A 27,010-nucleotide genomic window follows, 5' to 3' on the forward strand; every position below is an offset into this window, starting at 1 on the left:
GGGGAAGGGCCATTATGACAGGACAGGGCTGCACATCCATTGGGATGGCCCGGTAGCAGATGGGCAAGCACATGCTCAGAAGAAACCGGTCTCCTCTGCTGCTCATTTGGTGGCCTGACTCTGGGACAGAGGCTGCAGAACCAAACACTTAGCCCTGCCTACAGTCTCTGGGGTTTGGGACACAGCTACCCCTATAAAGCTCTGGATTCTAATCCTGAACATGTCTCTTCTCCACAATGGGCCTGGGGACAGCTCCATGGTTTCTGGAAGCCAGCCACCCTCCCCTGCAGATAAGATGGGCATACAGCTTGAACACACAGTGGGTGGGTGGGGGGTTGCAAAGCACTCTTTTGTGTGTGGCAGACAAACACTGGGCCAGTCATTTCTTTTCCTTTCTTTTGGTTTTCAGACTGGGTTTTTCTGTAGCTTTGGAGCCTATCCTAGAACTCGCTCTGCAGACCAGGCTGGCCTCGAACTCACAGAGATCCGCCTTCCTCTGTCTCCCGAGTGCTGGGATAAAGGTGTGAGGCACCACTGCCCAGACTGGTCCAGTCTTTTTGTGAGACAGGTTACCTTATGCTGAGAAGAGCATGCTGGAAGATGCTCCTAGGCCATACAGCTAGGGCTCTCTTTACCCATCCAGCCCCTATACCTACAGATCCAACCCAAACCCCCAAATGTCTGATGAGGGAGCCAGGAACCAGAGGTTAGGAGTCAATCAAAAGTTTGTCATTTATTTACAAAAAATAAAAAAAGGATTTAAAGCTTTAATTAGTTCTAGCAACCCATAGTCCCCAAATGCCCAAGCAAGGGCCCTTGCTCTTCCCAGAGGTACCGGAGGGGAAGGGAGGAGGAACCTACCCTCTGGCCTATGCTCAGAAGGTCCTCAGGCTGGTCAGGCAGCCTGCACTTAAGCCAGACCTGAGGCAGGAGGCAGCAGGGTAGGCAGGGAGATGAGATGGGCTGAAAGCCTGCTGCAGTGGGGACTCTGGGAAGCTCCGCTGCTGTCTATGCTAAAGGAAGGTGAGGCCAAGGTGTAGGCCTCTCCCATCCCAACACTCTACCCTGGGCCAGTCTCGAAGGAATCTGAAAGCAGAAATCAAAAGGCACTGAGTGTGGCAGTCTGTGGAGAGACAGGCATGTGTGGCGAGACCCCATCTCTGAGCCCACACCTTGGCTACTGGGACAGCGAGGGCTCTAGCAGCTTTAGGACTCCCCCCACCAGATGCAGACTTCCTGTAACCAGTACATGGATGGCAGCAGCCTCCCGGAGAATGCTTGCCCCACTGCTGGCAGTGGGGTGGCTGAGGAGGCTCCTTGGAGGGCTCGGGGGTTGAAAGATGGGATCCCGGCCTTGGGTGATCCAATGCAAGGCATGGGAGATACAGCTAAAAACGAGGGAGTTTGTGCTAGCCGAGTGAGGCGGGTGCCATCCTCCAGGCTCGGGGGCGGGGCTGCTCCAGAGGTCGGGGCCGGCTTGTTTCTCGCCCAGGCAGCTCCAATGTTGCTGGTGTTGGAGGCAGCGGAGCAGCACCTGATCCAGAGTCACTGTGAAGTTCTGCTGGTCTGCAGGGTCCAAGACAAGGCGTGTCAGTGGAAGGGAAGGGGAAAGGGGCTGGCCCACAGTGGACCCTTGCTTAGCTTAGCACCTGGCCCTTCATAAGCATCATGTCACCAGATTCTGCAGCTCCCGTGTCCATCTTTACAGAGTCCAGCTGGGGTCCCTCACCAGGTGGACTTAAGCATTTCCCAGGAAGCCAGTTAAAAATACAGATCTCAGAACTCTCCACACATGGTCCAGTGTGAGACCTGGACATCTAACTAACTATGCACACTTCCCACTCCTTCAAAATTTTTTGAATACAGTGCAGCATAGTTCACAAAGATTTTAGGAGCCAGTGAGATGGCTTAGTGTGAAGGCTCTACCAAGCCTGGCAACCCACGTCTAATTCCCATGACCTTCATGGTGGAAGGAGAGAACTGAGTCTCCCAAGCTGCCCTCTGGCCTCTATTCATGTGTCCCCACCCCAACTAAATAAATAATAAGGGTAATTAAAAATAACTTTTTTTAAGTATATATATTTATTTATTATGTATACAATATTCTGTCTGTGTGTATGCCTGAAGACCAGAAGAGGGCACCAGACCCCATTACAGATGGTTGTGAGCCACCATGTGGTTGCTGGAAACTGAACTCAGGACCTTTGGAAGAGCAGGCAATGCTCTTAACCACTGAGCCATCTCTCCAGCCCCCTAAAAATAACTTTTAAATACATTTTACACTGCAACCAGGTACCTGCATTCTTCCATACATGCCCAGACCTGAATCTTGATCAGGCAGTATTAAGAGCCCATCCTTCATGCCATGCACACTGGTATTTCCCATTCCCTTATATTCAGTAAATTCTAGCTGAGACCCACTACCTGACTTGAGCAGCCATCAGTGGACAGTAACTTGATAATTCTTTTACGGTGCTGAGGCAGCATGTCACAAATTTTAAAATGTACTAAATGGATTTTTATAATAAATAGAATAATCTATACCCTAGGGCTGGAGAGATGATTCCGTTGTCAGCTGTTAAGTACCCTTGCTGTGGCAGGGCGGTAGCGGCGCTCACCTTTAATCCCAGCACTCGGGAGGCAGAGGCAGGGGGATCTCTGTGGGTTTGAGACCAGCCTGGTCTACAGAGTGAGTTCCAGAACGGGCTCCAAAGCTACGGAGAAACCCTGTCTCGAAAAAAAAGAAACAACAACAACAACAACAAAAACCCTGGCTGCTCTTGCAGCAAACCAAGGCTCAGTTCCCAGCACCCACGTGATGGCTCACAACCGTCTATAACTCCAATCCCAGGAGAGCTAATGACCTCCTCTGGCTTCCCCAGGAGCCAGGCACTCATATACACACCTGCAGGCTCTCTGACATACACATATAATAAAAATAAATCTTTCTAAAAATGCTATCTTCTAGCATGGTTTGAGCAGTCTGCCCCGGCCCTCGGCATCAGCCATCCACCCAACCCCTCCCCTGCATCCCTCACTGAGCAGTCTGCTCCGGCCCTCGGTATCAGCCATCCACCCAACCCCTCCCCTGCATCCCTCACTGAGCAGTCTGCTCCGGCCCTCGGTATCAGCCATCCACCTAACCCCTCCCCTGCATCCCTCACTGAGCAGTCTGCTCCGGCCCTCGGCATCAGCCATCCACCTGTCCCCTCACCTGCATTTTCTGTGGATGAGACTTCTGTCAGGTTGGGGCAGAAGACAGCGTAGTCAAACTGGCAGGGCTGGAGGCCAAGTGGAGATGTGGTGTCAGTCCTCTGAAAGGGTGCCCCACCCCCACATGACTTTCAGGGGTGGAGACACTGCCCACCCCTGAACCAGTGATAACAGCACCCCCATCTGCCTCAGTGCACACCTGCAGGCTGGAAGCTGCACAGCCTATTACACTAAGTACTTACACACATGGACTGTTTTACTGAATGGAGATCTGAGTGGTGCCTAGTTAAGGCTGTCTAGCTGGAGAGCAGGCCCCAAACCCAAGCTGGGTACTTTCTAAATATGAACCACTTCATTCTCCTGCTCTGAAATGCGACATGATCCTAGGAGCCACTTTGGCTCTGACAACCTAGAACAGACTCAGTTTCCCCAAGCAAAGATGCCACAGGGAGTCAGTGTGGTGGTGCAGGTCTTTAAACCCAGCACTTGGAGACAGAAGCAGGTGGATCTCTATGAGTTCAAGGACAACCTGGTCTACAGAGGACAGTCAGAGCTACATAAATCAAAAATAAATAAATAAGTAAAGATGCCACATGAAATGACTCCATTTTATAGCTGAAGACATTCAGGCCTGCAGCGCCCACACGGCCAGAACCAGTGCCACTGGCTGCCCACCCTCCACGTAGGTCCATTACCTGCAGCAACTTCAGCAGGACAGCAGGGTCCCTGTCACCAGTGGAGTTGAAGAGCAAGACGTGCACTTGGGACCCACTGCACCAGGAAGAAAAGAGTAGGGTATGCCTGCTGTCCCACTTCCCAGCCCAGTCCAGCTGTTTCCCCAGAATGTACCCCTCCTTGAACTGGTCCAACCCTAAGGTCCCCTGGAACTAGAGTTACAGATGGTTGTGAACCACCATGTGGATGCTGGAAATTGAACCATCTCTCCAGCTCCAAGGTATAGATTTTATTTATTTTTTAAATATTTATTTATTTATTATGTATACAATATTCTGTCTGTGTGTATGCCTGAAGGCCAGAAGAGGGCACCAGACCCCATTACAGATGGTTGTGAGCCACCATGTGGTTGCTGGGAATTGAACTCAGAACCTTTGGAAGAGCAGGCAATGCTCTTAACCTCTGAGCCATCTCTCCAGCCCCCAAGATATAGATTTTATCACATCATTTAGTACATTTTAAAATTTGCACCATGTAACTACAACACTGTAAAAGAATTATTAGTATAACACTTTTTAAAAGGTCAGATTACAACCAACTAATGACTATTGAAATCAGCCCCAATAGGATCATTACCAGGCCCCCCCACCCTGCATGCCCAGCCCTGCGAGAGCTCACCCACTGGGGCATTTGTTGCGCTGCAATGACTGGCAATACCACCGCACGCAGGCCTGCACACTGCTGGCGGTATGTGCGCCATCTAGGTACCAGGTGACAGGCCCCCGCCGCAACACCTGTGTCCGGCCAGGCCACTCCGTGTCCCGAAGCCCTAGCAAAGGCAAGGGAGACTGCTCTGGGATCCACGAGGCCTGCAGCTCCCCAAAGCCTATGACTAATGCCAGTCCCAGTTCCCAGAATGTTTGCCTCGCTATGGAATCTTCCAGGTCAGCCTGAGAGGCCACTGCTACCACACAATCATACAGGAGTCCCACGTGACAACCACAGTTTTGAGTTCACACAGCAAGTGAGGGCTGGGGCTAGAGTGTGACCTAAGATCTGCTCCCAGGCTGTCCCTGACAGCGACCCTGGCACACTGGAACTATTCCAAAGAGGTCTAACTGAGAGCACCTACTGCAGGCTGAAGGCAGTTTTAGAGGGCTGGGAGGAGAAGCGGCCTCACAGTGGAACCGCCTCACAGCAGAACGGGGACGGGGACGATAGACAGCAGCTACTGCTGACTGTCACGGCTCCAGGCCCTCCGGGCTCAGGACTCATCATCTGAGTGAGGTCACATCATGACCCATCGAAGCAGCCCTTGGCAGTGGGTGCGATCATTACCTCATTTGGCAGATAGGAAAACTGAGGCTCCAAAGATTTGTTAACTCTAGGCCAGAGAGGAATGCTTACCTTGAGGAACAATCTAGAACTCCCCCAACCCCCAAACAGAAAACTAATTAAAAGATGCATCTTAAAAGTCACGAAGATACAACGGGGTTAAATGTGTATCCTAGGTGGAACAAAGACGTGTGTGGTCCTGGCTGGGCAGGAAGCTGGGGTTAAATGTACATCCTAGGTGGAACAAAGACGTGTGTGGTCCTGGCTGGGCAGGAAGCTCTAACTTACCATGTCGCATGTGGGAGGTGGGATGGAACACGGGTGCCAGAGGCAGCTGCCACCGTATGCTTGGCCTGGACACCTTCAGTTCCTGGATGTCTGTGGGGCATCAGTCTGTGTTTAAACCCCTCCAAGGCAGGCTCCACGCACTGCCCACCTGCCTGCCCACACTGGCCCACCTACCCTGGTGGCCCTGCTGCTCCAGCCAACAGTGGGCCAGCTGCAAGGCCAACGCTGCATTGGACCGCTGGTGATCTCCCTCCAGGCCGAGGGTCAGTGGCAGCCCACCCTCTTCCAGGGCTTCTAATGGTGGACACAGGTACAGAGGACACTGTGAAGAAGAAGGCAGCACCTGGTCAACAGACTGGCCACCACCATCACTTTGTTACAAAACCCTCTGACCATGCCCCAAGCGTCAGGGCCTACCAAGACTGTGTTCTGGAGCATAATCAGTGCACACGCGTGTGCATACACAAGTACACACATGCATACACACACACAAGGAACCCAAAGCCCAACAGGAGACAGGGTCACTCAGGCCAGTGTGCCCCTCCACCCTCCACCACACCATCCAATCACTCACTGAGGTCTGCTGGGCTCGATCCCTCAGCACGGCCAGGGGACCTTCTGGTTGCAGCACAGTGAAGGCAGGGACACCAGGCTGCAAACAGGCCAGGGAGAAAGTGACTAGCGTTGCTGGGGTCCTCCATCTCCCCCCTTGCTCCACAGATCTTTGACTGGGTCTAATTTCAGCTGAGGCCATAGAGGGGCTCAAGTCATACAGGGAGACCAATGCAAAGCCAGACTGCACAGATGGCTGGGACCTGGCCCCCGTGAACCTCTCTGCATGGCCTGCTGTTACCTTAAAGATGCCCCCTTTCTGCCATGCTATCTTCTCCACTGTGTCTCCTAGCAGGCTGGTGTGGTCAATGCCAAGCGAGGATACTCCACACACCACTGGCTTTCTGAAAGAGACAAGAAGGTCTGCATCTCCTAGTACTGAGCCACCGGGCACAGGCTTCCGGTTAGCTGCCCATCTCCAAGCAGCGGCCTCACCTGATGATGTTGGTACAGTCATACGCCCCGCCAATGCCCACTTCCACCACGGCCAGGTCCACCTGCAGAAGACCAGACAGCATGGCAGAACTACCCAGACACCACCTAGGAGCCGGACGCTCCCTCCCTCCACTCTATTTCGGTCCCCAAGGACTCAGATACAGGGTCTAGGAAAGATGCGTACCTTCTCTTGGAGAAAGACATGGAAGGCCATGAGCGTGAGGAAGCGGAAGTAGGCAGGCATGGAAATGTGACTGTCATCCTGCATACAGAAACAAGTCAGAAGTCATCCCATGGTCCGCTCTGGGGAGATGGGCCTGCCCTGGCCCTCCACAGTTCCACAGCTCCCCACCCCCGCCCCTCCACAGTTCCACAGCTCCCCCACTCTGGGGAGATGGGCCCACCCCGCCCCTCCACAGTTCCACATCCCCCCCCCCCGCCCCTCCACAGTTCCACAGCTCTCCCGCCCCAGCCCTCCACAGTTCCACAGCTCCCTGGCTCTGAGGAAATGGGCCCGCCCCAGCCCCCAGCACCTTGAATTCCTCCAGCTGGTGGTAGAGACGCCAGAAGTGCTTGGTAAAGAGCTCAGGACTGATGGGCTTCCCATTGATGCGGATCCGTTCACGCACCTGCACCAGGTGGGGAGAGCTGCCGAGAGACCTGGGGTCATCGGGACTCCTTCCCGAGCCTCAGGGCCTTCCTTGCCCTAGTCAGACTTCTGTCAGAAACACACAACTGTGTCTCTCCCCTGGCTAGGGCCTCCCAGACCCTGCAGAGGCCGAATCTCAGAACTACCTCAGTCTCCAACCCCAGATTTCCGCCCACCCTTCCCTGCCGTCTGTGGTTCATCCTACTTGCTGTTCCACTCTCAACTAAGACACATCCCTCCAGAAAGGAGGAGATGACCCTGTTCCTGGGATGGTCTAGCATCTTCTCTGTGCCTCCAAGGTACCATGCTTCCCCACCGCACACAGATCAGTAACTTGCTAACATGTGCCTATCAGCCTCAAAGTAATAAATCCAGAAAGCCACTGCCCTGTCTACATGTTGGGCTAGAAGGCCACATAGGCCCAGGCCAGTGGCTAGAGGTCCCGGCAGTGGTGGCACATGCCTTTAATCTCAGCAGAGAGGCAGAGGTAGGCGGATCTCTGTGAGTTCGAGGCCAGCCTGGTCTATAAAGTGAGCACCAGGACAGCTATGACTGTTATACAGAGAAACCCTGTCTCAAACAAAACAAAACAAAACAAAAAGACAAAAAAAGAAAAAGAAGACAGACCAGAGGTAAGGGCACTTGCTGCCACACTTGATGACTTGCGCTCCATGACAGAACTCAAATGGGAAGGGAGAGACTACTCCTAAAAGCTGCCCTCAGCCATGCTCCGTGAGGCACATGCGCACATACAAGCACACGTACACTAAGAAAATGAATAAAGGTAAAACAAAAGCTATTAAATTTTCTCAAGTTTTTTTTAAAAAAAGCAGCCGGGCGGTGGTGGCCCATGCTTTCAATCCCAATACTCAGGAGACAGACACAGGTGGATCTCTGTGAGTTCGAGGCCAGCCTAGTCTACAAGAGCTAGTTCCAGGACAGGCTCTAAAGCTACAGAGAAATTCTGTCTCAAAAAAACAAAACAAAACAAAACAAAGATTTATTCTTTTTAGTTTAGTTTGTTTGTTTTTAAGGGAGGGTCTCATGTAGCTAAGGCTAGCCTCCAACTAGCCTAGGATGACCCTAAATTCCTGATCTTCTTGCCTTTATCTCCCAATTGACAGATTTTACAGGCGTGTGCCACCACACTCCGTTTCCAAAAGACTATTCTAGAAGATAGACAGCTGCCTTATATAGTCATAAATCGTTTCACAACCTTTGGCCAGTGACAGACAAATGATTATATATCACCTATGGATGCTTCAAGCACAGGACACAGTCTATCTCCAGATCTGGATGTCTGTGTGCCACCACAAGGGGGCGCTGCCTCCACAGGAAATGTAGCTTTCCTGGCAGGACTCTACTGCCTACCTGTGGAGACTTAACATGACCGCCATAAAGGGCCTTGATCTGTGTGCCTTTCTGTTCTGCACTGCAAAGCATCTCAACTAACAAACATTTCTATACTACTTACAGACTGTATGTGGAGAGCCTGGGAGAGGGCTCAGTCAGTAAAGAGCTTGCCATGAGGACCTGGGTTCAGATCCCAGCATTCCCACACTCCCACCAAAAAAGGCAAGATAGTGAATGAGCTTATAATCACACTGCTGGAGAGGCAGAGAAAAGAGGATCCCCAGGGCTGGCTGCTAGTTAGTGAAGAGGATCCCCAGGGCTGGCTGCTAGTTAATAAATAGGATCCCTGGGGCTGGCTGCTAGTTAGTGAAGAGGATCCCCGGGGCTGGCTGCTAGTTAGTGAAGAGGATCCCCGGGGCTGGCTGCTAGTTAGTGAAGAGGATCCCCGGGGCTGGCTGCTAGTTAGTGAAGAGGATCCCCGGGGCTGGCTGCTAGTTAGTGAAGAGGATCCCCGGGGCTGGCTGCTAGTTAGTGAAGAGGATCCCCGGGGCTGGCTGCTAGTTAGTGCTCAACCAGTCGAATTCAGGAGTTCCAGGTTCAATGAGAGACTCAGCCTGAAACACATATATACCACATATAGACACAGACACACACTATAAAATAAAGAGTATGCTTGTGCACCTCAAACACATATATACCACATATAGACACAGACACACACTATAAAATAAAGAGTATGCTTGTGCACCCGTACACACATAAATCATATCGGAAGTAGGGTGGAGTGGCGCACGCCTTTAATCTCAACACTCAAGAGGCAGAGGCAGGGGGATCTCTGTGAGTTTGAGGCCAGCCTAAATCTACATGGAGAGTTCCAGATCTCTGCCACAAAACAAAAAATAAAAAAAAGCAAGCAACAAGTAGCTGGGTGTGGTGGCTCACCCGTGTAAATCCAGCAGGACCTCTAAGCCAGCCTGGGGTAAGGCCTGAGTTCTGGGCCAGCCTGGGCTCTACCCCAGCACCTACATGTGTCTCAGAACCCTCTGCAATTCCAGTTCTACTGGGCACACATGTAAAGCTTATACACATAAAATAAAAATATTAAAAAATTACAAAAGCAAAAGTAAAAATTACATGTAAAATTAAATTAATAAAAGGTCATCTGACACTTCCAGCCAGGTACTTAGGTCACCCCTTCAAGATACTGTCACTTTCCCTCCATTGTTTTCCTTATGAAATTGGTGGCTGCTATTAGTAGGCCAACAAGGGCCATGTAGATTTAATGTTGACTGAATGGATAAATCCTGGCAGAGAGACAGACAGGCTGACCTTGGCTCTGGTACCACAGCCCTCTGCAGAGCTAAGAGACACATCCCCCAGCCCCAAGAGTGCAGGAGTACCTAAAGAAGCCTGTCTTCAGGCCATAATTCCGCAGGATGCGTTCAGCGAAGGCACAGGTGGAGCCCTAGAAAGTGTTGGGTGGGGTGAAGTGAAGGTTAACACTGATTGTCAACTTGGCAACACTCAGTTGTTTATGGGCAGGTCTGTGAAGAAGTGTCTAGACAGGGTTGCTAAAGCAAGCCCAACACCAGCATCCATTACTTCCTGACTAAGGGTGTGATGCTATCTCCTGCCATGGTGGATCATATCCCCTAGGTCTCACAGCCAAATAAACTTCTTCCCCTAGGTGCTAGACAGTTTTATAGTTTTATGTTACCTTCACATAAGCGAGTCATCTGAGAGGAGGGAACCTCAACTGAGAAAAAATACTAAGACCAGGTTTTAGGTAAGCCTATGGAGCATTTTCTTAATTAGTGATTGATGGGGGAGGTCCAGCCCATTGTGGGTGGGGTTACCCCTGGACTGGTGGTCCTGGGTTAAGAAAGCAGGCTGAGCAAGCCATGAGGAGCAAGCCAGTAAACAGCACCCTCCATGGCCTCTGCATCAGCTCCCGCCTCCAAGTCCCTGCCCTGCTTGAGTTCCGGTTCTCACGGCTTTTGACGATGAACTGTTATATGGAACTGGGAGCGAAATAAACCCTCTCCTCCCCAAGTTGCTTTTGGTCATGGTACTTCCTCACAGCAATAGTGACCCTGACAAGACACCCTAAGTCTCTACTTGTGGACGGGCACGAGTCTACCATATGGACTCCTCTTGGGTTACTTTCCTTACCTTTCCTTTGGTCCCCGTGACGTGGATAATGTTTAGCTGGTTCAAGTCCTCCACCTACAACAGACAGAAAGGTCCCTGCCTCAGTCACAGGGCTGCCAAGCGATGGGGTAGAAGTGTCACAGAATCTACTACCTTACCTGCAGCCCACTCCGCGCCAGGTAAACCTCCATGGCTTCCAGCTGCGCCTGAGGGTCACCCCGTTGACGCTTTACCTGCTCCAGGTAGCTGGCATTGGTCTGCAGAGTGTTGAGCATGCGCACAGCATCCTGGCAACCATAGTTGTAGTTCAGTGAGGGTCCTTAACGACAGAGGTGCTCAGCCCACCAGAGGCAAAGCCAGGGCGATAGGCCTGTTACACCAGCCCCGTTGCCTTGGTCTACACTTACTTGGTAGGGAGAGAACCTGGGCATGTTTCCAGTTCTGGCAAAGGCAGGAGCCTGGGGCAAGCTGGCCCCACCCAAGGAGTGCCAGGTAAAGCTAGCAAGATTAACGGACCTTCATTTCCTGGGCTGCCTTCCCAAGCCTCTATCCCCTCAGCCTTCACTCTCATAACCCCTGGGCCTCTGCCCTTATTCATTCTACCACTACACTGGACATCCATTGGGCTGGAGCAAGGACCACGGACATCTAGAGACTTGGAATTCTGGGATTCCGTAAGATTCTGGAGTTCCGCCTTCTAACCCCGAGACAAGATGAGGAAAGCAATTAGATCTGAAAGAAGAAGGACCAAGGGAGGGAAGATGTGCCCAGGTCATCAGGCAGAACTGGAGGTGGGTATAGCCTCTGGGGAGATGGCTTTGGAGGACGGGAGTGGGAACAGAAAATAAATGGGGAGGTCTAAATGAGCAGTATGAAGATTTGAATCCAGTCATGTGTATGTTCCAATTACATCTACATTCTGAGAAGCCTGTGCTTAGGTAGGTCCCCTCAGGCATCAGACCCGAGTGGCCTGCCCTCTTAGCCTCACCGCTTGGCTGGAAGCCTCAGCGCTCTCAAACCGGTGGCTCCTGCCTGGCTAACATCAAGTTCTGGTCATTGACAATTGACCCTTGGCACAGCAATCTACAGACATTTTCTGTTTTCCGCCTCTTAGGTCTCTGTATTGTCTCTTTTCCTGCCTGTCCGCCAGCCAGTTCTGAACACTTGGATTCCTAGTCTTCGAGTCCTGGAGACTTCAACTCCAGATCCTCCTGGGTATTTCCACTCTGGACTGCAGAACTCCTCCCTTCCCCCGCATCTCGCACTGCCAGTGCAGACTCTGGGGTCACTGGAACTTCTAAAACTCAATTTAGACTCTGGGAGTCCCGGTGTAATCACCAGCGCCCCTTCCCTCTGCAATGCGCGACACAGAATTCCCAGATCCGGCCACCTGAGCCTAACTTTCTGGTTCCCGTCACCTCCCTTGGACTCCGGGATGTCACCGCCTCCCGAACCCCGCAACTTCAAGCTCGGATGCCCCCAGCAGCTGGCGGAGCGCGGAGCGCGGAACGCGGCTCGGGTCTAGCCCACGTGTCAGTACGCGACCGTTCGCCCCACCGCGGGTCAGAAACCTGATACTCCATGCTGGGCTCCCGCGGCGCGGGCCACGCACTCAACCACCGCCGCGCCGCGCCCTCGGTCGTTGCACCACGCTTAGAAACAGCTGCCAGGGATAGAGCCGAGCACAGGTGGCTCCGCGCCCGCGACATAATCCCGCTGCCACTGCAAACTAGGCCTGGGCCGGTGCCGCCCCGCTTCGCCCCGCCCCACCCCGCCCCGCCCCGCCCTGACGCGCCTCTGAGATCCACCAATCAGAGACTCTCAGGGCCTCCGGACCAATGAGAATCGGTGCCTTATGCGGCCATATTGGTGAGGGGCAGATTGACGGGCAGTGCGCTGCTTTCGCCATGCTTCTGAGGGGCGCACCGCTGGGAAGGGTCGGGTAGAGTGGGGGTGCGTAGAAGGCGACCTTAAAGGGACTGCGCTCTTTTCGTCGCCATCCTCCAAAGTTCTATGCGCAGGTCTTAAGGACTTTGCCACATATCCCAAAATAGCCGCTCCCAGCCAGCAGCCCTCAGCCCCTGCTCCAGGCCAGCCCAGCTCTGAGCTGGGATAGAATTACAGAGTTGGCAGATGCCGGTGGTCATCAGTTCCCAGCACCGAAATGTCCCGGCTCAGGCACAGTGTGGCCTTACGATCAGGAATCTGACACCTCTCCCGGGGCCCTTAAGGCACTTTGAGAAACTTAGGAAGACTTCCGGGAGGAATGACATCCCTGTGAAGCTTGCGGGGTGCAAGGGGGTCCCCAGGCTAAGAAAGGAACCGTGGCTCACTAGATGCTCAGTCCTGTAGGGCCTTGGAGCCCTGTATAGAATGTGTATTAGGGCTGGAGTGGTTAAGAGCACTGACTGCTTTTCCAGAGTCCCAAGGTTCGAGTTAAATCAAGGCTAAAGTCCCAGGACCCACACTGCGGCCCACAGCTGGGGATCCGATGCCCACTTCTGGCCTCCAAAATCACCAGACACGCAGGCATACACTGTAGTGCACAGGCGGGTAAGCAGGCAAAAATTTAAAAAAATAAAAAAAGTAAATTCTGCTGGCTAAAATTAAAATGACTTCAGGGAGAGGAGAATGATCGGATTAGCACTTGGTAAACTCCCTCGCAATGGAGAGTAATTTCACCTAATTGTCGGTGTGGAGGCCCCTCTCCGATTGTGGAAGGCACTGGAGAGAAAGCTGCCCTTCGAACGGCGGTGGGTTTTCAATACCTTCCACTTTCCTATACTGGGCAGAGATTGTCTCTTGTTAAATAAACAAGGATGTTTGGGGAGGAGTCTGGACTTGGCTGTCTGAACGTGCTGCTGGCCTCAGCCTCACGGAGATCAGTTTGCACTGGTCTCCCGAGTGCTGGATTAGTGTCGAAGTTACTGGTCCACTTTTCCTCTCTATGCTTTTTTTCTGTGGGGTTTCAGTCTATAACTCCGGTGGATTTGAGACACCATAGCTGGGCCAAGCTACTCTCAAATTCTCCATGCAGCAAAAGATAACTATAAACTCTTGAACCTCCTGCCTCCACGCTCCAGGGGCTGAGATTCCAGTACTGGGCTGCCAGGCCTGTAGCACCACACCTGGTTTGACAGCCTATGGGATCTAATCCAGAGCCTCATGCACACTGGGCAAGCAGCCTGCCACTGCCCAGTCCTCCAAGGGTTTATTTGGTTGTTTTAATAAAAGGTCTCAGCCGGGCAGTGGTAACACATGCCTTGAATCCCAGCATTCCTGACACAGAGCGGGTGGATCTCAGTGAGAGAAATCCTGTCTTGAAACCCCCCCCCCCCAAAAAAAAGTATTTTGTGCCTTGGGAAATGTGATTAAGAGGCGGGGCTCCAGCTGAGTAGTGGCGGTGCACGCCTTTAATCCCAGCACTGGGGAGGCATAGGCAGGTGGATCTCTGAGTTTGAGGACAGATTGCTCTACAGAGTTCCAGGACAGACATCAATATACTAAAAAAAGAAAAATAAATAATTAAAAGCCAGGTAGTAGTGCATGCCTTTAATCCCAGCACAGTACTCGAGAGGCAGAAGCAGGCAGATCTCTGTGAGTTTGAGGCCAGCCTGGTCTACAGAGCTAGTTCCAGGACAGGCTCCAAAGCTACCGAGAAACCCTGTCTCGAAAAAACAAACAAAACAAAACAAAAACAACAGAAAAGTTTGCAGCACCCAAGGGAGGATGTCTTCTGTGGGGTGGGGTGGAAAGCCCTGCTCCCTGCTTGGCTACAAATCCTGCTTAGTGAGTTTCCTTCCCCTCTTGTTTTCTTTGTTTGGTCTACTGTTGTTTAGTCTGTTCCCTGGACTAGGATTCCAGGTAGTTAAGAGCTGTCGTGCGGGTGCTGCGTACCAAACCCAGGTCCTCTGGAAGAGCAGCCAGTGCTCTTAGGAGTCATCTCTCCAGCCCCAGTTTCTATTGTTTGCCATGACAAAGCAATAGAGGAGCTGGGATTAGAGCATTAGAGCATCTGCACTGTAGACATCAGCTCTAACTGGAAACAGAAATGCAGACATGGAGGACAAAGCGCTGGCAATTCCGTGGATCTAAACGTCCCAGTATTATTCCAGTTGTAACAGGGAATTATAAGTGGTATGCCTGGGCCTTGAGCATGCCCCCTCTGCCTTGGACCTGTCCCCAAGGGCGGTTTTTATGACTTTCCATTTGTTTATTATTTTGGGATAGGTCTCATATATCCCATACTGGCCTATATGTATTAAAGCTGCCCTTGAACTCCTGTTTCTCCTTTTCCACCTAAAAAGTGCTGGGTTCACAGGCATGCGCCACTATCATATCCAGTTTATCCAGTGCTAGAGATCATGCCCCCGAGGCTCCGTGCACACTAGGCAAGCACACTGCCAACTGAGCTTATCCCCAGCCTTTAACTTCAGGTTCACAGACAGCCATCAACCCTGTGCAGGCGACTCCATACCATACAGCTTCCTGACCTTTTCCTCCTTGGTGCTAGGATTGACACACACACTTGCATGCCATATGTCTGTGGAGGTCAGAGAACTTGCAGGAGGTGGCTCCCTCCTTCCACCCTGTGGGACCTGGGGATTGAACTCAGGTTCTTCGGCTTGGGGGTCCATCATGCTAGCCCATCCACAGGGCTTTCTACCAGGCCTTTCTTCCAGACTGCGCTGGTATGAGATGCCCTGTGGCTGATTGGTTTTCTGAGCTGTGGAATACTCCAGGTATGCAAACACTGTTGCATCCTTGACTAGTTTCCTGTGGGCTGATGTTAAGGCTATTTCCTAGATTTTGCTGTCCCATGCAATGACATAATGGCATCACTTACTGTCCCTATTTCTGCCACATGTGGGCAAACCTAAGACTAAGACGTACAATGGCTAAGTCAAACATACTGTGTTGTTGGGCCCAATGGGAGGCAGAACCAGTCCACTCACTCCAGGGGCCTCCTCGTATTCTCACGGCACAGTGCTGGCCCTTTCCCCGTGGTTGACATCAGCTGCCTCAGAACCTCCTGTGAGCTAGACTGTCCTCATTCTATAGGGGGAGAAGTTGAGGCTCAGAGACATTAATGAGCACACCCAGAACACAGACTTGCTCCTCCCTCCATCTACCTGTTTGCTCCCCAGGCTCTCCCTGGAGTTCCTGGGCTTGCTGTGGGACTCTAGGAAAGTTGCCCTGTCTCTGATCTCTTTCCTCCACAGCAGGATGAGATCTACAGGAGGAGGTCCAGCCACCCCTTCCTCACCGGGTTCTCTACACCTGGGCTGCTACTAAGAACAAGGACTTCCAAACTTATCAGCAGGTGGTACAGAAACCTAGCATTCCGAAGTGGGGTGGGGTGCATCTCTGTACCCCCTGGCACAGAGAAGGATCCTCCATGTTCCAACATCTACACCAATGACCTACAGAGACCCCATCCTTAAAGAGCTCCACTGGCAGGCCCCCCTCTAAGGGTCAGAGCTTAACTTTGCCATGGCCAGGAGTTAACTGGTTTGCTATTGTTTGTTATGAGATGCGGTCCCATGTAGCCCAGGCTGGCCTCCATCTCCAATACTTAGATGATAAGGAGGCTCCACACCTGACTCAATTTGTTTCAGAGGAGGGCAAAGGGGCCTTTAAATCAAAAACAAGCCTTTTATTATCATGTTAACTATACATAATGGGTTTCATTATGACATCTCTAAGCATGTATATAATGTATTTTATCATCCTCTTTATCCTCTTGTCCCCCTAACTCCCCGTTCTCCACCCCCTCTTCCAACCTAAGCCACTTCTACTCTCATCTCTTTAATCTTTTGAAATATTATTTTATGTGTCTGGCTGTTTTGCCTGCATGTATGTCTATGTACTGTGCATGGACCTGGTGCCCAAGGAAGTCAGAAGAGGGAACTCTCCTGTAGCCACAAATGATTGCAGGCTGCATGTGGGTCCTGGTACTCAACCCAGGGCCTCTGGAAGAGCAGCCAGCGCTCTCAACCAGTGAGCCGCCTCTCCAGCCCTTATATCCTTACATTTTTATTTATGTATTTATTTATTTTGGTGACCAGAGAGTTTAACTAAGGTTATTTACGGGAACATGATGTTCCAGGAGCCATGGCTGCAGGGCTGAAGAAACTGCCTCCCCTCCCTCAGCAATCATTAACTGAAAAACAGACTTCCATTGGTCCTGCAATCAGGCCTTCTAGAACAACTGGAGGAGACAACTGGCACACCTCAGAACCCTTTGTGCCTCATCTCAGAGAGCAGGTGACGTGAGTAAATATGCCACATGAAGCCCCCTTTTCTCTGGGCTTGCAGCCACCTGCTCTCCTTCCTGATCTAAGGGTCCAGTTTGCTGGCCTCACTCTGTTCTTTGGCATTTCAGGCCTCTCTGCCACACTGGTATCCTATGTCCCCTGTGATAACTTCACCATGCCACAGACATGACTGTCCATTAGCCTCCTGGTCTCTTACCCACAATAGCTGCAGTATCTACTCATGGAATTGCAGAAGCATGCTCAAACTGGCCCAGGCCAACCCAGCTGAAAACCCTCTGTGGAGCCACTCAGAGCCACAGCCAGGTCTCACCCTGGGTTCCTATGCCAAGCCCCACCCATCTCCAGGCTCCCTTCTCCCTCTCCAGAGTCCATCCTTTCCCTCCCAGGTCTATCTGACAGTCCTCTTGCTGCCTGTCCTCTGCCCCCCGAAAGTTCTCATTCTCAGGGTAGTTCAGTTCTTGTAGGGTCACAGCCCTTAGGATAAACTCCAAGCTCTGCATCCTCACGACTTGGACCATCCCCCAGGCCCCTTTTGCTGCTGGTCCCTCTCAGCGATCACTGGGCACCAGTAGCTTAATCCTTTAGCAGCCCAGACAGCATGACGATCATCCTCACTACACAGAGTAGCAAACTGAGGTACGAGAGGTACCGGCCCAGGCTCACACAGGAAATGATGGATTCTGGGGTCTTCGCATTGGTCTGTCCCTCTGCCCTGGAACATTCAAAGGTGGCACTGCAGGGCATTCGTTCCCTTTGAAGTCAACCTTTTGTACCTTTGGGATTTTGAAACGTGTGGTTGTATTACCATTTCAAAAGAAATACTTCTCTGGGCCAGGGGAAATGATTCAGTGGTTTCAGTACCTGCACTGAAGATTACTTAACCCACAGCACTAGGGAGGCAGAGGCAGGCCCATCTCCGTGAGTTCAGGCCAGCCTGGTTGGCAGAGTGAGTTCCGGGGAGGGGAGGGGGGCTGGGAGGCAAAGTACCATCCCTGAATTCCTGGTCCGCGCCATTTTTTTTTAACTTTTATTGATTCTTTATGGATTTTTCATCATACTTTCCAATCCCATTTATCTTCCAGATCCTCACATCTGCGCTCTGTTCTTGCAATCTCCCCCCCCCCGCCCCAAATGAAACGAAATTTAAAAGAAAAACTAAAAGGCAAACCAAACCAAACAGAAGCAAACAGAGAGAAGAACCTTGTTGAAGAAGCTGTAGTGTGGCCTGTTTGGTCAGTTTACCCTGCACTGGCCTGCACTTTATTTTTGTTTTTTGAGACAGGGTTTCTCTGTGTAGCCCTGGCTGTCCTGGAAATCCCTCTCTAGACCAGACTGGCCTCGAAGAGATCCACCTGCCTCTGCCTCCTGAGTGCTGGGATTAAAGATGTGTGCCACCACCGCCTGGCTGCAAGCACTTTCTAGACCTGGCACTGCTCTGGATGAGTACGTGTGTCTCATTTAGCCCACATGATTGTTCCTGTTCTGAGCCCCATTTTCCAGGGAAGATGACAAAGGCCTACAGCAGCAGGGACTTAGACACTTACAGGGAGTCAACCAGGCTCCTCCCCGGGCCCTACCCGACTCTTGCCCCACCTGCTCCGTGCTGTTAGGTCACAGCAGTCACCTGTTCAGCGAGGATCTGGCCTTGGGTGTCTTAAAACAGGTGTTACTAGTCTGCTCCCAAGGCCCTGAGACCCCGAGACCCCAGTTTCACTTGGTGATACACTGTGTAGGGTTTCTGAGGGTTCCTGGAGAGAGATGAGTTATGCAGTGAGCGGGTTTCCTAACAACATGGGCTTAGGAGAGAGTGCCTGGTGACTTGGCCTTTCCCTGGGGGCTGCAGTGATTACTATCCTCCAGCCTGGAGGCCTCTTTATGCGCAAGCAAGACAAGGCAACAAGAAGGTTCCTGGGATCTCCTACCTGGAAGGAAGCGGTTTTAGCTTCATGGGCATGAGCACTCCTAGTTGGACCTTTCCACGCCATGGTCGCTTCCCACCACTTCTCAGCTACAGGCCAGGGCAGGCATCTGGCTGTTTTCATCACTTGGTTTCCTGTTCCAGGTGACTCACAGAGGGGCCTCTGGCTGAGCCAGCTCTACCCAGCTGTAGTGGGACCGCAGGCCCTTCTGGGAGATTCCCGAGGCCTCTTAGTCTCTCCACCAGGGGTGGGTTCCTGCCTCCATCCTGAGCTTAGCCCAGTGACCTTCCTGGGCTGTTCTGGTTGGTGTCTCCACTACAGATTGAGCTGGACTCCCCTTGTGGGTTAAATAACAACTATATGGAGGTTAAAGGTGAGCAGTAGGAGGGGATAGGCTGGAAGGGAGGGTTATCTGGGAGAAGGCCCAGTGCTGGGGTTGGCCTTCCTGCCCAGATGAGACTGGCTCCACCTCCCATCTTGTCCTCCTTGGCAGAGATTAATGGAGTAAGACAAGGGAGTGCAGGTGCAGCATGGGAATGAACAACCGTGAGCACTAGAGAAGGGCCTTGTAAGTCCAGGACTCTCCTAGTGCTTCCCTCTCAGTCTTGTATGTGCCACACTAGCACACAGGGCTGGAAAGACCCACGTCTCCCTCCACAGACAGTAACACTCATATCACATGGGGCATAGGGGTGGATGATGGAGCAGGCCCAGCTCCTCCCTCCCTAGGGGGAAGCCTGGAGCCACCTGCTTCAGGGATTTTACAAAAACTTCCATGTGTGCGTACGTTGTGTGTCCATCACAGCATTACCTGAAGGTCAGAGACAACCTGCAGCCTGCGGGAATCAGTTCTTCCACCGCGTGGGTTGCTGAGCTAGAACTCAGGGCATGAGCTGTTTCAGCAGCCCAGCTCAGAGTTAAGGCCTGCTTTCTGCTTTACCATGTAGGAAAAACATTAAGCAAATGAGGAAACACAGACACATGGGTGGACAGAGCCAAACACACAAGTTCAGAAGGCTGTAGCCCTGGCCATTGTGTCTGCTCCAGCCTCATCAGCATGAGGCTTTTGCTTCTACTCCGTGGCTCGATACTTCCTCTCATTCTACATTTTGGTAACATGTGTACAGTGGATACGTATGTTCACACTGAAGCTTGTGGGTGTGTGTGCAATGTGTGTGCTAACGTGTAGAGACTGGAGGCTGACAGGTAACCTCCTCAACTGCTTTTGAGAGTCTCTCACTGAACCTGGAAATTCCTGACTCAACTTGACCGGCCAGCAAACCCTCCCGCCCTTCCCTCAGTGCTTGGGTAAGAACAGTGTTTCATGTAGGGGGTGCTGGGTCTACCTCGGGCTCCCACACTTGATGGCTTCACGGACTGAACCATCTCCCCAGCTCTTCACTTTTTTTTTTTTAAATATTTATTTATTTATTATGTATGCAGTGTTCTGCCAGCATGTATCCCTGCAGGCCAGAAGAGGGCACCAGATCTCCTTACGGATGGTTGTGAGCCACCATGTGGTTACTGGGAATTGAACTCAGGATCTCTAGAAGAGCAGCCAGTGCTCTTAACCTGAGCCATCTCTCCAGCCCAGCTCTTCACTTTTTTAATCTAGAACCTACTCTAGAGTAGTCTGAACCTACTGGAGCATGAGTTCCAGGGAGATGAAGGCCAGCCTTCCTGTGTCCCCAGACATGGAACAAGCCCTGTAGCAACATCACTCCTCTGTCATTCCAGGGATTTAAAAGTCTGCAGTGTCTTGCTCACTGAGTCAAGTCTGAGAATTTATAGCCAAAGCAGCCCTGGCCCAGCTGCTCACAATCACTGTAGCTCACGGGACAATGGGGTACCATGGATCTGCCTTCTGGGGGGTGCAAGGTACTCAGGAAAGGAGAACAAGAACGATCTACAGAATCAAGGCTGGCAGCGTCCCGGGATAAGAGCTGAGGGCCTAAATGCAGAAAATATAGCCTCTTCGTGGAAAAAAAAAAAAATCAACTTTTAATTTTAACCAATCAAACTGCATCCAGGAATGTCTCTGAACACACAATAAAATTCTCCTTTTGAAGAAACTAATAGTTCTCAGCAGCCCCATGCTCCTGAGGTCTGTGCTAAAACTAGCCCATTTCTGAGGTGCCTCTGTCCCTCAAATTTCTCATCCCCAGGCAGGGCTGGGAATGGTGAGCGGCCTGTGTCCTCCTCCCATCGTGCAAGAAGTTCTTAGAAAGTCACAGTGGGTAAGCCTCTCCCACCTCACTTCTTGTCCACACTGACTCTCCAGAGAGGCGCGAGCAAGGCTGGCCCTGGCACCCTCCAGGTCAATGCTCCACTCGGGTCCACTCAGGCAGCTGTTCCCAGTGCCCAGGGTAGGGAGTAAGTCCTGGAGGAGAAAAATCTCAAACGTCCCATCATGTCACATGTCCCACGCAAGTCACAATCCACCACCAACCTAAACACACCAGCGCCCGCCTCAGAAGACACGCTCAAATTCTGTCTGGTTGGTAGTAGCTGGATTTCGACTCTGGTTGGTAGACTGCTGGGTGATCTGGCTGCCCTTCCGTCGTGGTGGTGCCAGGTACTCAAACATAGACGTCAGGTGGGTAGAGAGCATGCCCTTCAGGTCCGAGGGCATGGGGTCTGACCAGAAGAAGTCGTGGTTGAGGGCATCATCACTGTCAATCCGCTGTGCAGGGTCCAGCACCAGCAGCTTGTCAATGAGGTCCAGAGCGTAGGGGTCGCGCACATAGGCCTTCAGGCGGTCCTTCACCTTCCGCTTCTGGCCCTTGACCAGTTCCAACTTCTCAAAGAGTTCATACTTGTCCACGTTTGGCCACACCTGAGAGAGGTGTCAAGGAGAGAATGGAGTTGGAGTAAGAATGTTCATCTAAAACACCAGAGGTATGGATTTGCTAAAACAACTTCTTCCACATGCTCCCTGACTACGCCACCCCCCCAAACGAAAAATCAGATGACTTCAAGATGAAAACAGTTGTCAAACCAGACATGACACACTCCTAGCATCTGGGCACTTATACAAGTCAGCTGGAATAAATGCACCAGCCCCTGCTAGGCACATTCCTGTCCAACAAGAAAAGCTTCAAACTGCACTGAAGGCTTGACCCCGAGCTGGAGGTGCAAACTTCAGGGAGGTGGAAGCCAAATGGGAAAACGCCCTATGAGGCTTGCCGATTATCATTTGGTGTTAAGCCAGTTTGCTGCTGCACTGGTCCCTGCTCTCCTGCTTCCTCATTGCCATGACCACACCTCTGCTCTCCCGTGACCTCTCTGCCATGACATTTAGCAGCATCTCAGCAGCAAAGCAAAGGCTACGGAACCATGGGCTAAAGTTCCTGAACAAAAGCAAATCTTTCCACTTTTGTTGCCCGATACTGTGGCAGCAACAGGAAATGAACATGACAAGTCCATAGAAAAGGCTAAGTAGAGAGATAAGGCCCTCGAGGCCCAGAACAGCAAGTCCTCCAGCAACCAGCCTCTTCTCCACAAAGGACTTCACTCTCTACCACTGGTCAGAGGGACCTGGAACCCTGCACTCCTAGGACTACAGCCTGGCTACGTACCTCGGGGGTGATGGAGCCACAGAGCTGGCTGATGAGGGCAAGCTGGTGCTGCTCCGTGTTGCCCTGCATGATAGGGCTGCGAGTCCACATCTCTGCCATGATGCACCCTGCACCCCACAGGTCAATGGGCGGGCCGTAGTCCCGCTCTCCTGAGAAGAAGAGTGTACCAGGAGGGTCCTTTAAGCCCGAGGGCTCCCCGAGACTCAATGTCCCAGGGCTTATGACTCAGGAGGCCCTGGCAATGGAGGCTGTGGCCAGGTAGATACCCGGCCCCTGCCCCCCTCTGCCCGCTCGGGAGTCCTCACCGAGCAACAGCTCCGGGGGCCGGTACCACAATGTCACCACTCGGTTGGTATAGCGGTTGGGCTGGCTGTTCTTGGCTAGGCTGAATGCACGGGCCAGCCCAAAATCTGCCAATTTCAGGACCCCATCCCGGGTGATGAGCACGTTGGCAGCCTTCATATCTCTGTGCAGGATCTGCAGGGGGACACAGGAGGGCCCATTAGCACCATCCACAAGCAGTTAAGAGCAAAGCACAGGGGTAACCCTAGCCTACCCCCACAGCCCAACCTTGTTCCTGTGGATGTAGTAGAGGCCGTTCAGCAGCATCTGCATCACCCTCTTGATCTCAGACAGCGTGAACTTGACTAAGACGTTGCTCAGCAGCCCAGCAAGGTCATGCTCACAGAAGTCAAACACCAGATAGATACTGCCCTTGCATCGGTTATAGGGGGAGGCTGACACAGAACGGACAGGGGGAAAAAGTTAAAGACCTATGCCCACCTTATTTTTCCACAGTCAACTCCCAACCCTCCAGCCCAGACACCTATGAGTGCCCATGAAAAGCACCAACCCCAGTGGGAAAAAAAGAGAAAGCCGTGTGGTAAATCTGAGTTGGGAGGAGGCAATGTAAGCACATCGACTCCAGGGGTGCAAACAAAGCCTCCCGTGGCGTCCTTTGCTCCTAAGGTCCAAACAACATACCTTTGGTTCGACAGATCTCAATTAGGTTGACCACATTCTCATGTTTTAAGAGCTGTAGAATCTTGATTTCCCGCAAGGCTGTGATGGGGAACTAGGGAGGAGAAAGAAAAGGAAGTGGTCACAACTGTGCAATACACCAAGGAACTGGTCAACGGGGAGTCTACACTAGGGAACAGTGGCTGAAAGGCAGGTGAGAGTATGGTCTCTGTATGATGGTTCCTGTCTGTAATCCAATCCCATTACCCAGGAGTCACAGACAGCAGAACTGCCAAGTTCAAGACCAGCCAGGTTACATAGCTGAGATCCTGCATCAAGAGGCAGGGAGAGAAAAGTTATACAGCTATATTACACATATACACAATGTAAAGACCTGCAGTCAACCTCTGCAAAGTACAAAGTGAAATAAAGAGAACATCTCAAAGAGCTGCTAGATTTTACCACTTAGATCAGGCTGGCCTTGAACTTGTTTGTGATCGTTCCTTGTCCTTCAGCCTAAGTGCTGGGATCATGATCATAAGCCTCTATTCATGCCCCGCTAGGAACTTATTTTAGACAGCCCAAACAGGGATTACATCTTTGTCACTAATACTCGTAGGTTAAAATGAAGAATTTTTTGGAACTAGAGATAGCTGAATGGTTAAGAACCCCCCAGATCCATGAAGTCCCCCCAAAACCAACTAAGAGACCAAGTTCCATATATAAAGGCAAAAAGCCTTTATTCTACCCAAGTTTGCAAACTCAGACTCTCTGTGTGTCCAACACATTGGAGTGATGTGAGAGCCCAAGCTCAGTTAGAGTTGGGTTTTTCTAGTAGCAAAGGTGGGAGTAAGGGATTTCTAAGGTTCAGGACCTCTGGTTGGCTGACATTTATCTGGGGGTGTCCTGGTGAAAAGTGATGGGTGTGTGCTAGAAAATGATCCTGCCTACAACGGTTAGAACGTTAGGCATTTCCTTTGGATGGTCTGTTCTTGGGTGGTGCTCGGGTAATCTGTTTGTGGTTCTTCCTGCAACCAGGTATTGCTTCAGAGTAAACTACTGAGACTCAGGCCTCCATTAAACTTATCGGTGGCTGAGTCCTACTCTGACAGGTGATAATGGTTGGAAGTTCAGAACTTCCTTTGGGTGGTCTGTTCCTCCTAAGCTCATCATGGCTGGCCGAGTCCTACACAGGCCTGATGGACCATGTCTTCTATCGCAGCAGAGGCGGCTGGATCTCTCTAAGTATGAGGCCAGTTTGGTCCACACAGGGAGTTCAATAACAGATGGGGCTTTGCAGAGATCCTACGTCAAACAAACAAAACGTACGTAATAACTGTTTAAAAAACAAACAGGAAACACTGGCTAGAGGATCCCGGTTTAATCTCAGCACTCATATGGTGGCTCACCACCTTTTAACTGTAGTCCCAAAGGATCCAACACAGCTTTCTCAGGCACGAGGCAAGCATGTGGTACACATAGGCACAAAAACAAAACACCCATACGGAGAAAATAAATTGAAAATGACTCGTTACTAATTAAATGGTTGGGGATGGACAGCATGCGTTCCTCCAAGTCAGGGTTTCTCAGTAGCTTTGGAGCCTGTCCTGGAACTCACTCTGTAGACCAGGCTGGCCTCGAACTCACAGAGATCCGCCTGCCTCTGCCTCCCAAGTGCTGGGATTAAAGGCGTGCACCACCACTGCTGCCGGCTCTTTCAAAACAGAGCTTGAACTTAATCGCCTTTTAAAAGTCCTGTACACGCATTGTTTCTTCACACAAAACAAAAAGCAAATGCTAAGCTAAAGGTGTTTTAAACGCTTGACTTTTAGAGTCAACGTGCACTGCATGCAATGTCTAGGCTCCCTCACTTGGCCCCCGCCAAACTCTGCCACTTAAAACTGAAAGTGGAAAGCTAAATTCCTTGTTACATGGAAAATCAGAAAATACTACGCATAAACATAGTATCAGCACAAAAGCCTTTAGAGCCGCAGTCTATGCAAACCCGACCCAGCCTGGTAGGCGTGCCCAGTGGGCCACTCACCCCCTCCTTCTCATTCTCCATCAACACTTTCTTCAGGGCCACCTTCTGGCCCGTCTGACGGTGCTTGGCTTTAAACACTTCCCTGCAGGCACAGAGAAAGACCCAAGAGAGCCCATCAGGCATTTCCGCAGGGCCCGCCCCTCCCCCACAAGAAGAGGGGCAGCAGGAGACTAGACACCCGGCGGGGCGCGGCCTGCGGTTCCGGTACGCCGCTACTCTGCACCTCGTGTTTTCCGCCTCTTTCCCCAGCCTCGGTGCTCGCCCCTCGGGCCCTGCTTCTCCCCTAGGAGTGATTCCGCTCACATTCTGAGCGCCTCTCGGGAACCCTACCCCACCCCCATCCCGGGCCTCAGGCTCCTCCCCGCTAGTCCGCTCGGTTAGGCTGGGACGGTCTGCGGTGCGGCCTAGCGGGACCAGGGAAATAGAAGCTTCCGGGCCACCTCGACCCGAGCCCCGGACATTACGACGTCTGCCCTGGAAAGTATAGGTCCTGAGCTCCCGGCTCCACGCGGCCTAATCTTACCCGAATGTGCCTTGGCCGATCTTGGCAAGTTTCTCATATTTGGTGACCTCATCGCAAAACGGACATTCCACAGAGTCGTACTGCTTGGCCATGGCCGCCTCCAGCGTACCGCCGCCACCCCCAGTCGCAGCTCCCGCCGCTCCCGGTCCCGCCACACTCCAGGCCCCTCCGCGGCCGCGCCACTTCCGCCTCCAAGGCCACTTCCGGCCTCGAGGTGCCGAGCCCGCCTCTTCCGGTCTCCGCCCGCCGCCTGGCCCCCTGGGACTTGTAGTTCCCGAGAGGCCAGGGGGAGCCGGAGCTGCAGAGGAGCCTCCGCCGCCGCCACTGCCCCCTCCTCCGCCGCCGCCGCCAATGCTGTTGGCGGCTCCGATTGGGGGCGCAGGGAGCCGTGGCGCTGGGGCTGGGGCTCGCGGCGGTGCGTCCCGCTGCATTGGCCCGGGCCGCGCTGCTGCCGAAGCTGCTGCCGCTCTGGCTCCCGATCCGGGGCCAGCCGCAGTGCCCTGCTCCTCCTCCTCCGACGGCGCCGCCTCCGCCGGGCTGCGCGGGGCGGCGGGTGGGGGGAAGGAAGGCCTGGGGAGGGGAGAGGGCGGGGGCTCCCTAGCCAAGCCCGGCCCGGGGCAGCCGGGCAAGGGGGAGAGACGGGAAGAGCCGATGAAGAGGCGGCCCGGCCAGAAAGCCCGGGACGGGGCGCGTTATAAAGGGGGAGGTGCCCGTCCTGGCCTCCCCTCCCCCCCTCTGCCCGCCCCCTCCCTCCTCCTCCCACCCTCCGCGGCCGCACCTGCCGCCGCCGCCTCCCGCCCACCCGCTTCCAGTCCAGCGTCCGCCCTCGGCGCGTCACTGCCAGCAGCCCCTCCTCTGCCTTTGGAGGTGGGGCCCTGCACTAGACACCTGCCTGCGGTGCCCTGCCGCGTGCCTCAGTTTACCCCCCTCCCCAATGCCAGCTGCCACGGAATGCCCCTTCTTCCTGGGCTGAGTGTGTTCCCGGTGAGGCGAAGGC

The 27,010-nt window shown here is 52.6% G+C and overlaps 2 protein-coding genes across 5 annotated transcripts; both read right to left on the reverse strand.

Moving 5' to 3' along the window:
* Positions 1-714: 714 nt before the first annotated feature.
* Fpgs (folylpolyglutamate synthase) lies at positions 715-19,383 on the reverse strand. Of its 4 annotated transcripts, none has more exons than XM_041675106.1 (15): positions 18,912-19,383; positions 10,870-10,998; positions 10,733-10,786; positions 9,961-10,025; positions 7,092-7,206; positions 6,743-6,820; positions 6,559-6,620; positions 6,365-6,467; positions 6,086-6,163; positions 5,686-5,833; positions 5,512-5,601; positions 4,567-4,717; positions 3,909-3,984; positions 3,215-3,314; positions 715-1,566 (listed from the first exon to the last, which is right to left on the reverse strand). In XM_041675106.1, the coding sequence occupies exons 1-15, from the start codon at positions 19,029-19,031 to the stop codon at positions 1,178-1,180; spliced, it is 1,758 nt and encodes a 585-aa protein (XP_041531040.1). In that variant the 5' UTR covers positions 19,032-19,383; the 3' UTR covers positions 715-1,177. The 4 variants fall into 4 exon arrangements, with proteins under 4 accessions (XP_041531040.1, XP_041531041.1, XP_041531039.1 ...); XM_041675107.1 differs by lacking the exon at positions 18,912-19,383 and adding an exon at positions 12,283-12,459 and having other exon boundaries at positions 3,215-3,281; XM_041675105.1 differs by lacking the exon at positions 18,912-19,383 and adding an exon at positions 12,283-12,459.
* Positions 19,384-20,886: 1,503 nt separating this feature from the next.
* Cdk9 (cyclin dependent kinase 9) lies at positions 20,887-26,723 on the reverse strand. The gene is made up of 7 exons (XM_041675270.1): positions 26,014-26,723; positions 25,491-25,572; positions 23,471-23,561; positions 23,057-23,223; positions 22,792-22,963; positions 22,487-22,635; positions 20,887-21,744 (listed from the first exon to the last, which is right to left on the reverse strand). The coding sequence occupies exons 1-7, from the start codon at positions 26,442-26,444 to the stop codon at positions 21,379-21,381; spliced, it is 1,458 nt and encodes a 485-aa protein (XP_041531204.1). The 5' UTR covers positions 26,445-26,723; the 3' UTR covers positions 20,887-21,378.
* Between the last annotated feature and the right edge of the window lie 287 nt (positions 26,724-27,010).

The sequence above is a fragment of the Microtus oregoni genome, unplaced genomic scaffold (assembly GCF_018167655.1).
Source record: "Microtus oregoni isolate MIOR12 unplaced genomic scaffold, Mior012 000025F_ref0000491, whole genome shotgun sequence".
In the NCBI taxonomy this organism is placed as follows: domain Eukaryota; kingdom Metazoa; phylum Chordata; class Mammalia; order Rodentia; family Cricetidae; genus Microtus; species Microtus oregoni.

Excerpts from the sequence above, each read along its gene's own strand:
- Fpgs (XM_041675105.1), bottom strand. The coding sequence starts at position 12,420 with ATGTCGCGGGCGCGGAGCCACCTGTGCTCGGCTCTATCCCTGGCAGCT. Across the intron at positions 10,999-12,282 it reads AGCCCAGCATGGAGTATCAG|GATGCTGTGCGCATGCTCAA; the intron begins GTTTCTGACCCG and ends TATGGTTGCCAG. Across the intron at positions 6,468-6,558 it reads GACTGTACCAACATCATCAG|AAAGCCAGTGGTGTGTGGAG; the intron begins GTGAGGCCGCTG and ends TGTCTCTTTCAG.
- Cdk9 (XM_041675270.1), bottom strand. The coding sequence starts at position 26,444 with ATGCAGCGGGACGCACCGCCGCGAGCCCCAGCCCCAGCGCCACGGCTC. Across the intron at positions 23,562-25,490 it reads TGGAGAATGAGAAGGAGGGG|TTCCCCATCACAGCCTTGCG; the intron begins GTGAGTGGCCCA and ends TCTCCTCCCTAG. Across the intron at positions 23,224-23,470 it reads TGAGATCTGTCGAACCAAAG|CCTCCCCCTATAACCGATGC; the intron begins GTATGTTGTTTG and ends GTTCTGTGTCAG.